This window comes from Pediculus humanus, genomic scaffold, assembly GCF_000006295.1.
Source record: "Pediculus humanus corporis 1103172108312 genomic scaffold, whole genome shotgun sequence".
NCBI lineage: Eukaryota > Metazoa > Arthropoda > Insecta > Psocodea > Pediculidae > Pediculus > Pediculus humanus.
In genome coordinates, this window is record NW_002987881.1 from 1929 (window position 1) to 12757 (window position 10829).

General features: G+C 24.1%; 3 protein-coding genes across 3 annotated transcripts; 2 read left to right on the forward strand and 1 right to left on the reverse strand.

Moving 5' to 3' along the window:
- Positions 1-1092: 1092 nt before the first annotated feature.
- On the forward strand, positions 1093-2396 carry Phum_PHUM589030 (uncharacterized protein; the record flags this gene model as incomplete). The annotated part of the gene is made up of 4 exons (XM_002432470.1): positions 1093-1100; positions 1443-1558; positions 1940-2160; positions 2364-2396. The coding sequence occupies 4 exons, from the start codon at positions 1093-1095 to the stop codon at positions 2394-2396; spliced, it is 378 nt and encodes a 125-aa protein (XP_002432515.1).
- Positions 2397-7515: 5119 nt separating this feature from the next.
- On the reverse strand, positions 7516-8339 carry Phum_PHUM589040 (uncharacterized protein; the record flags this gene model as incomplete). Its single annotated transcript, XM_002432471.1, has 2 exons — positions 7516-8005; positions 8251-8339. The coding sequence occupies 2 exons, from the start codon at positions 8337-8339 to the stop codon at positions 7516-7518; spliced, it is 579 nt and encodes a 192-aa protein (XP_002432516.1).
- A 278-nt stretch (positions 8340-8617) lies between these two features.
- Phum_PHUM589050 (Geranylgeranyl transferase type-2 alpha subunit, putative) lies at positions 8618-10363 on the forward strand (the record flags this gene model as incomplete). The annotated part of the gene is made up of 2 exons (XM_002432472.1): positions 8618-9535; positions 9611-10363. The coding sequence occupies 2 exons, from the start codon at positions 8618-8620 to the stop codon at positions 10361-10363; spliced, it is 1671 nt and encodes a 556-aa protein (XP_002432517.1).
- Positions 10364-10829: the final 466 nt, after the last annotated feature.

The following is a 10829-nucleotide window of genomic DNA, read 5'->3' on the forward strand; positions in this document are numbered from 1 at the left end:
GGGAGAGAGGGGAGGGGAGGGGAAAACAACAGCAAAAAAAATTGATCGTGTCAGGAAGGGGGGGTGGGAAGTGGAGGGAGGAAAAAACTTTCCTTTTTTCTATTTACACGAGAAGTTTTTGATTTTTTTTTTTTTTTTTTCGAAAAATAAATAAACAAATAAAAAAATTTTGTTTTTAACTTTTCTTTTTATTTTATTTTTAAATAATAATAATAATTATTTTATCGATATCGATTCGATCAATCAATTAATTGTTAATCGATAATCGATTCGTTTCATTTATTTTGTATCCGTTTTTTTTTCGAAATATTTTTATTATTTAAAATAACGACGATTATTGAAACGAAAAAAAAATGTCATGCAAATAATTTAAATTTTATTTATTTATTTATTTATCTAAATTCGAACGTGGAAGCAACAAAATTAAATAAAAAAAATTCATACGTGGAAGCAACAAAATTAAATCGATTTAATAATAATTAAAAAACGTGGCACGATACGAATGAAATGTGAACGAATGTGAGTTTTTGTGTGATTAAAACGTTTTCCTCTCAAATATTTTTTTAATTATTTTAATTTAAATTAAATTTCTAAACCTTTTTTTTTGTTTTGTTTTACTTAAAAGAAATTGTTTTTGTTTTTGTTTTTAAATAAACCACGCACACGACATTAATCGTCACCATCAATAAAAAGAAACAAACAAACAAACAAAAAAAAGTTTTTTTTTTTTCTCTATAAAGGCTTTATAGTAAATATAAATTAATTCATGAAAGTTAAAATAGACGTGGAAGGAATTTAATTTAAAAATAACGATTAAATGAAATGTGCGTGGGAGTAGATTTTTTTTTTTTTATAACCGACTTACACGTTTAATTGTAAATAAATGATTGTCTATTTATTGATTTTTTTTTTTTTTTTTTTTTTGATTTGATTTTTATTTATTTATTTTCGCTTACCTATTTAAAAAGAAAATTTTTAATGAAAATTTTGTAATTATTTTTGCTCACAATTTTTTGGGATAAAAAAAAAACAAAAAAAAAAAAAAAAAACTCTTTCCAGTTATTTTACTTGCCATCGTCATTTGAGCGAGAGATGTCAGAGTAGTAACAAAAGAAAAAAAAAAATTTTATTTATCGTCTCCTATTTTTTTTTTTTCCTTTCTTCCTTTTTTCCTTTTAGTTTTTCCATTTACCTTTTAATTTTAACGATTAACCTTAATAAATTTAACCTTTAACCTTTTATTTGAAACCATTACCCGATGTTTTGTTTATATCGCTTGTTAAATTTTAATTCACAGAAGGCTGTGAGTTTTTTTTTTTTTTTTTTTTTTAAATGTGATTAACATAAAGTTTTTTTACTAATTTAAATAGTTATATAAAAAGTAATTATTATTATTATTATTTTTTATTAGCTCGATCGATATTTTGTTACGAATGTGACAGTTGGACGGATCCAAGATGTAAAGATCCATTTAATTACACAGCACTCCCAAGAGATCAACCTCCACTCATGACTTGTAACGGATGTTGCGTTAAAATGGTCCGAAACGCAAAATCTCGTAAATATATACATCTTAATATTTATTTATTTATTTATTTATATTTGAAAGAATAAGGATCGGGGAGGGGAAGGGAAGGGGGAAGGGGGAAGAGGAAAACAAAACTTATTGATTTATTATCAAAATAATTATATTTACAATACAAAAATATTCTTTTGTTTTTTAATTGGTCGGTATTTGTTACGTGACGTCACGAAAATTCATGAACGTACTCTCTTCATTACTTACAATCGTTCTTTTTTTGAAAACGAATTTGTTGTGGGTTTTTTTTTTGTAAGAAGATTATTACGTTCTTGTTATTAAAATGGTTAAATTATTCATTTAAAAATTTTTTTTAAAAAAAAAAGTCGTAACGGATTTTTTTTGTTTTTTAATGTTTAGCTTACGAAAGCGTTCGAAGGACGTGCACGACTCAACTTCAAATAAATCTATTCATGGTGGATCACGTTTGCATGATGGAAAGTAGTAATACAGGCCACATGTGTTTCTGCGAGGAGGATATGTGTAATTCATCTCCTTCGATCCATTTATCCCTACCATCACAATTGACTTCTTCCTTATACTTATCATCATCACATCCTCGGGATTTATCATATCCGCCGGTATTTCAAACTCCTCCTCCTCCTCCTCCTTCGACGTCCTTCCATCATAAAATCATTAATTATATAACGTCATCTTTGATAATTGACACGATCGCTAAAATCATTTATTACACATTTAAAATTTTTTTTTATGCATTTGACGGCCTCGTTTTGCTACCGTTTAACAACATCGCATACACGCCAATGTCTTTTATAGCTTTTAGTTATTTAATTCCATTGCTTTTAAATGCTTTTAATTATATAAACGTTAAATATTGCACGAACGTTAAAAGGTAAATTTATTATTATTATTATTATTAATAATACACTTTTTATCATGTAAATGAGTGAAGAACCTGTTGTGACGTTGTTTTTAAACATATAAATTTAAATATTTTATAATAAATCGTCATTTAACGACGACTACGACGACGACGATTATGATAATAATAATAATAGTAATTCGTATAAATTATTTTTTCGTTAAAAAGAAAGCGTTAAAAATTTTAAAAGAATTTTCTTTTTTTTTTTTTTTTTTTTTTTGAAATTTTTATCGGTTTTGCTACAAAAAAGTTTCTGTAAAAAGTCGCAAAAAAAAATTTCTTTGTTAAAACTTTTAAGGTTAAGAAAAAATGGGGAGGCGTAGGATAGGACGTTGTCGTTTGTTTTATCAAAGGAAACTTTTATTAAAATTACAAATGGCGGCGTTTGGTTTTTTTAACGGAATAAAAAAAAAATTATTTTCATTAGTTTTAATTATATGAGATTTACATACAGTAAATAATAACGTGATGGTAATAATAATAATAATAATAATAATAATAATAATAATAATAATAAAATTAACAAAAACGAATAAAAAACAAACAAACAAAATTTATTATTTATTTAGTTTGCATGTTTTTTGTATTCTTTTCATTCTTCTTCTTTGTTTTCTATATTTGTCATTTAGTTTTGTTTAAATTTTTAAAAATTCAAATTTTTTTTTTATTATTTCCGCCATTTTGTATTTTCATTATCACGAACGTAACAAAAAAAAAAAAAAAAAAACAAAAAAAAAACAAAAAATTTTAACCTATAAAATTTCTCATATTGAAATATTGTAATTACGTTTGACGGTCGCCATTTTTATTTTTTTTCATCACGTGATTAGTATCACGTGATTATAAACCATTTATTTCGGATTAAAATTTTTTTTTTTTTTTTTTGTCAAAGGAAAAATACTTTTTTATCGAATGTCTCTCGAATTGAATTTTTTGAAAGTAGTTAATTATTAACCGTAGCAAAGGAAAAAAAAAGATGGCGGTTTCCCTTTATTATTATCATTATTATCGATTGGGTTTTTTCTTTTTTTTCGAACAATCCATCCGCCGACATTTTGTTTGTTTTTTGTTTTTTTTTTTGCTGCGGTCAAATGAAACCGTTTAAAATTATATCAGGATAGTTTCATCACACTTTGATAAGTAACAAACAGGCAAACAAACAGGGAAACAAACGCATTCACATTGATGTCTGCATGATATGTTTTTCTTTTTCTCTTCTTCTAACGGTTGATTGATTGTTTGTTTGTTTGATTTTGCGGTTGTTAATAATTGTTTTATTGTAATTATAATGAGTGTAGCCTTTTGATTGTTTGTTTTTGTGTTTGTTTATTTTCTTTTTTGTTTCTTGATATCTTTCTTTTTCTTCTTTTTTTGTTTTTTTTTTGTTTTCGCGGGAAGAAAGATATCAAATAAAATTAGTTATAAATTGAAAAAAAAAAAAAAAAAAATGCATTTTTTATTTCATACTTCCATTTTTTTTTTTTTTTTTTAAATAGAAAAACAAGCAAAAGCATTAATTAATAATATTAATAATAATAAATATATATTGATGATGATGATTATGGTGATGATGATAATAATAATAATTTATTATTATTATCAATGTAATTAGCGGAATGGTAGATATTTATATATATATATATATATACATAAAAATTAGATAGAAAGTAGATATCAAAAATAATTCACAGACATTAATCGATTTTTTTTTTTTTTTCTTAGAACCAACAAACAAACAAACAAACAAACAAACGAACGAACATAAAAAAAAAAAAAAAAAATTATTATCGATTATTATATTATCCGACCTTTTCTTTTCCACGGCCGCCCACGCCTTTTTCGCCCCATTTTGCCGCCGCCACCACCACCATCACCACCCCCCGTTCGACCTTTGACCTTTTCGATGATACCTAAAAGCCTCCGAGCTTTACAAATACGTTGCCATTTAATAAAAAAAAAAAAAAAAAAAAAAAAAAGAAAACTGAAGTTGTGTTCGCGTTTTTTTTGTTTTTAATGGAAAAAAAGAAGAAAAAGAAAATTATTTATTTATTTATTTATTATTTGTTTATTATTTTCGCTTGAAAGCTTAAAAAGCAAAATGTAAAACACGGCTTCAAAGCAACCAAAAAAAACAAAAAAAAAAATTTTTTTGCCAAGAGAATGTCGACCATTTTGGGTGGGGAATAAAAAAAAAAAAAAAAAAAAAATTTGAAAAATCGTCGCGAGGATTTTTTTTTTTTTTTTTGTAAATATATATAAAAAGAAAAAAAATATCGAATGTTCGAGATTTATATATGTACATATATATGTATGATTTTTCATTTTTTTTTTTTTTTGGAATTATTATTATTATTATCTTTATCGTTTTTTTTTTTTTTTTGTTGTGGCATTTGGCCTGTACCCGCTACCTTTCACATTGCATTCGAATTCACTGTGTATTTATTATTTATTTTATTATTATTATTATTATTATTATTTTATATTTTTAATTATTAATTTTATATATATTTGTGGAAGGAAAAAAATTAAAACAAACAAACAAACGAAAAAAAAAAAAAAACAAAATTTTCACGCCGATAACAATTCTTGCAACGTCTTTTGCCTACCCTCCGCCATTTTAAATCCGTTTTTAATTACCAACATGTGATAATAAATTGATCACGTGATTTTGATGTTTTTGTAATTGTGTTGTAACGATAATTAATTTTTTATGTAAGAAAAAATTTGTTTCGTTTTCTATAATCAGATGAGAGTAATGAAACGATGAGTGTAAAAAAAAAAAAAAATGTTATTAATTAATTAATAAATTAAAAATATTAAAAAGTTACCATTTAATAATTGTATTATAATTAGTGTTTATATTTTGGAGTTTTTAGTCTTTCTCTGTTATTTCAATTTAAATATTAAATTTGATATACTAGAAATATAAAGAATTTAATAATAATAATAATAATAATGTTAAAACATTTGTGCGCACACATATTTAATAATTTATAATGTTATGCTATTTTGCTTGCTTATTATACACGGTCGTAAAACAAAAATATAAATAAAACGATTCAATTTAATAAATAAAAATTGTCATTATTATAATAATATTGATTAATGTTAACGAACTTTTAATTCGCGATTACAAAAAGCTTGATTTTGATAGGCCGAAAAAATTATGACGTCATATAAAAATGAATTTTTTTCATTGGTTGAAAAATTTGAATGTTTCGAACGTTGTTAATTTTTTTTGTAACGGAAATGTAAAGTAGTAGAGTAATTGATTGTGTAACAACGTCGTCGATCGTTGAAATAAAATTTAAAAAAAAGTTTTTTTTTTTTATTAAACGATTAAGTTGTTTTAATTAAAATTGTTATTTATAAAAAAAAAAAAAAAATAATGGAAAAAAAACAAATTAGTGAAAAATCGTTTATTATTATTTGAATGGCCTACGCTATGTAAGTAAAAATAGAGGGATCAAATTTATTTATTTTTATTTATTTTAATTAAATACGTAATTATTCGATTATTAAAATGCACAATAAAAATAAAAAATAAAAAAAAAAGATAAAAAGCTTTATTTAAAATGCGTCACGTTAGATTAAATCAATAAAATAAAATAAAATAGAAAAAAATTTTAAATTTCGTTTTTTTTTTTTTTGTCGAAAAGCTTACATTTTGCATAAAGACTAAAAACTCTAGTTAAAAGTAGATTTTTTTTGTTGAAAAAAAAAAAAAAAGTTTTTATTTAATATAAAATTCGAAATATGAATAAATAAATATTATAAATTTTAAATTTATAATGAGTTACTAATTAAAAAAAAAAAAAAAGAAAGAGATTATTTGCTTCCGAGAAGCATTTTATAAATTATTATTATTATTATTATTATTATTATTATATTATAATGATTGATTGATTGATTGATAAATTTTAATATAAATTAATATCATTATTTATACATGTATATGTATATATATATATATATATTTGTTGCAAATTTTAATTATATTAATATAATTTATTATTAATAATTATTGATATTTCTTTGACGAGGATAATAATAATTAATTTATTTATAATTTTAATTGTGAATATTTTATATTATTAAAAATAATTTGTATATATAGATTTATATTACTTTTTTTTTTTTTTTTTCTAAATTAAGTAAGTAAGTAAGTAATCAAAAAAAAGAAAAAAATTTGAAATGTTTTTTTTGTAAAATGTAAGCTCAATTCATGACAAAAAAAATTATTTATTTGTTAAAAGGTGAATAATAATAATAATAAAGCAGACGACAAAAAATATTTTGTTTTGAATATTTATTTAAAAAGATAATACATACATTTTTGCTATAATTATTTATGGTAATAATTTTTTGGTTCGATTATTATATTAAATATATAATTTTTTTTTTTTTTTATTGCAATTCGATTTTATAACATAAAAAATAACAAAAAATTTCATTTGCTTGAAACTATAATAATAATAATAATAATTTTATTTATTTATTTATCACCTGAGAATAAAATAAAAATTAACAAACAAACAAACAAAATGAAATCGTGTTTGAATTAATCTTTTATTAATGTTTAATCTTTATTTCGCTGAAGGAAATTTTTAACGATTAATTTGGATTTTAGCCAGTGATAAAATTTTTTCTTTTTTTTTTTTCTTTTTCATTAACAGAAACATTTATTTAAACCAAAAATTTTTAACTTAAAAAAATAATGATAAAAATTATTTCGATGTTTTTTTTTTTAAATGTCGTATTTACTGTAATAGTAATCAGGTTTATCTCGACAAAAAAAATTTACACTGACACATTTTTTTTTCTTTTTTTTTTTTCCCATAAAATTTTTAAATAATAATGTGAATGAATATAAAAATAAATTTTTACATTTTTCATAATAATTAAGGTGGTGGTGGTAAAACTCTTATCGTTTTTTTTTCTTTTTACATAAAAATAATATGTGTATATTTATATATTAAGTTTATATGTCATGTTTTTCATACATAATTATTTATAAGTATCCTAACAAGTATCACAATATTGTTAATTATTATTACCCGGATTTCTTATGGGATCCTCTTGTTTTCCAAGCATTTCTTAAATTCCATGCAAAATATATGGAAAAAAAATGTACTTGAAATGCTGCCAATATGAAAACATACCACAATAAACCATAGGGTAAACCTTGCCACAATATAATATCATCATTTACTCCTGATCTAAGATAAGTCCAAACATCATGGAAATAATACATGGCGCCAAATAATGTGGTACCAAAACCGAATATTATAATTCCATATATATATTGATTAATAACATTTATTTTATTTTTTTTAATCGCTGACAGGCCGAAAAAAGTGACAATTATTGAAAGACACCATAAATGTTCCCAGAGTTGGGGTTTTGGCACTTGAAGTTCTTCTATTTCCAAAATGAATATATCTAATCTATCAAGGATGTCTGGTAATAGTTTTGCAAACATGGCAAAAAAAAGTAAGTAATGGAAAAAAATACAATATTTTAATCTTGATTTGTTTAGTGCACTGAAAAGAAAAGAAAAGAAATAATGATTTAATTTTTTAAACTTTATAACAAAAAAAAGTAAAATTTAATTTTAAAAAAAAGAGATTTTGATGAATTTTTTCTTGGCAAGCAATTAACAAAATTTTAATTTTTTTTTTTTTTACAAATTGTCCCTGGTAAAATTTAAAAGAGCTAATTTTGAACCGTATTATATAATAACGTGTAAAAAAAAATTTTTTTAAACTTTTTTTTTTTGATTGCATACCTGATTTGGTACTGAGCTGCTATGGTTTGCCTATTTGCAAAATCAGTACCGTCCGTTCCGGCAACCATAGGACCGCCTTTCGAGGCCATTTTATATAATATAATTTACATAAAACAAATTATTTAACGAAAATATTCATGTATTGGCTACGTTAAAAGCTTCCATATTTTTATATGAGTTCCACGTAAAAGTGAAATACATTTTTCTAATGACACTTTTTTTTTATCATCGATATAATTAAGTTTAAATTTACGTCTATGGTTGTTTACATATTACTATTATTTTTACCATTTCCCATTGTGAGTTATTTTTCCTGTATTAATTTTGAAATAAAAATCGTAAAATTTGTTTTAATAGAAATTACAAAATGCACGGAAGAGTCAAAGTGAGAACGACAGAAGAACAAAAAGAAATCGCAAGGCAAGAAAAACAGAAAAAGGCAATAGAATTTAAAAAAATAATGAATCAAATATTAGAAAAACGTTCTTTACAAATACACGACGAAGAAGGTTTAAATCTCACCGGTAATTTATTAACAGGAAATCCGGATATAATAACATTATGGAATTATAGAAGAGAAATATTTTTGTCGTTTAAAAACGACGAGGATTTGGAAAGTTATCAAAAACTATTGGAAAAAGATTTACAATTGACAGAACAGTGCCTGAGAGTAAATCCAAAATCCTATGGTAGTTGGCATCATAGAATATGGATATTGGACAATTTACCCAAACCCGATTGGAACAAAGAATTAAACCTTTGCACAAAATATCTTCAATTAGACGAAAGAAATTTTCACTGTTGGGATTATCGTAGGATAGTCGCTGAAAGATCAAACGTTTCTCATTTATCCGAATATGAATTCACAATGAAAAAAATAGAAACAAATTTTTCTAATTATTCCGCATGGCATTTGAGAAGTAAATTATTACCTAAAATATTTCCGGATGAGAAAAAAAAATTTCCTATTAACGAAGAGAAACACAATGAAGAATTAGAATTGGTTGAAAATGCTGCATTCACCGATCCCAACGATCAAAGTGCCTGGTTTTATTTAAGGTGGTTATTGGGTTTGAAAGAACCTAAAACATCCATAATATATGCCAAATGTAGCGATGAAATATACATAATCACATCGAAAAGTTTGACAATGGATTCGAATGAAAATAAAAATTATGAGATTAAAATAAACATCAAAATAAATGATGTCAAGTTGGATGGTGTTTGGATCAATGGAAATTTGCAACCACAATCGTGCCTTTGGATATTTAAACCTCACCAACAGGTAAGAATTTTTTACATTTTTCGTCAATGAAGAAAAAATAAATTTTAATCATTTACATTTTGCAATTTCTTTCAGATCCAACCTGCAGACTGCATTTCAATATCATTATCAGATAATAATTCAGTTTACGAAACAATCAATGTTCAACCTCAGGGATTTTATTTATCAAAATTAAATTTTCATTCTGTTTTATCGGAAAATTTATTGGAAACAATAACAAAACAACTGGATTCATGCAATCAATTAATAGAATTAGAACCAGATAGCAAATGGACTTTATTGACGAGTATTTTTCTAATGCTCACAATAGATAGATTAAAATATGAAAATGAAATTAAAAATACAATTGATAAATTAACCCTTATTGATTCATTGAGAAAAAATTATTATTTAGATTTAAGGAGTAAAATAATAATAGAATTAGAATTGTTGAAAAATAACGAACGTGAAAAATTAAATTTATCGAGGCAAAATTTAACTTGTTTATATCACAGTCAATATTTACACGGTTTCGTAGAAATCGATTTGAGTTATAATTCGTTGAAATCGGATTCATTAAAATATTTATATAATTTATTAAATTGTAAAATATTAAATTTGAAAAAAAATTCTATTGATAATTTGAATTCGCTGTCAGTGTTACCAAAATTAGAAATTTTAATCGTCGATGATAATTTAATAGAAAATATAAATATTGAGACTTTAAAAAAATATGATAAATTAATAAAATTAAGTTTAATTAATAATCCGATAGCGGATAAAACGGATTTAATTATTGATTTATCTAATTTTTTTACCAATATACAATTTAACTGTTCGAATTCTTAATTATCTTATTTAAAACTCGTATGGATTTATTTTTTATTTATTTATTTAATTTTTTATTATGTATTTAAATATTTCTATCATCGTACTAATAATAGGGTTGTTGTAAACATTTAAGAGAGTGAAGCCGGACCGAAAGAGATAATCGGAAAGGTTTCACTCTAAGATAAATACTGTATTAAATTATATATAGTGTAATTGTGGGAGGCAGGACCGAAAGTGATACCTCGGGAATGTCTCCCACATGGTTGAGGGGAGTATCCCAATTGGGTGGAGCGGATGGGAATCCGGGATATGCCAGAGGGGAATCCGCTCTCACCTTTGCGAATTCGGATCTCATGAATCCGGCTTTGAGAGAAGGGTTGAGGTTGAGGCTGAAATGGGAGTTATACTCCTGCGACCGCCCCTACTCCCCAGGAAAAAGTGCAGTGAAGATCATACAGGAGTTTTAGTTGGGTAGTGACTTCGT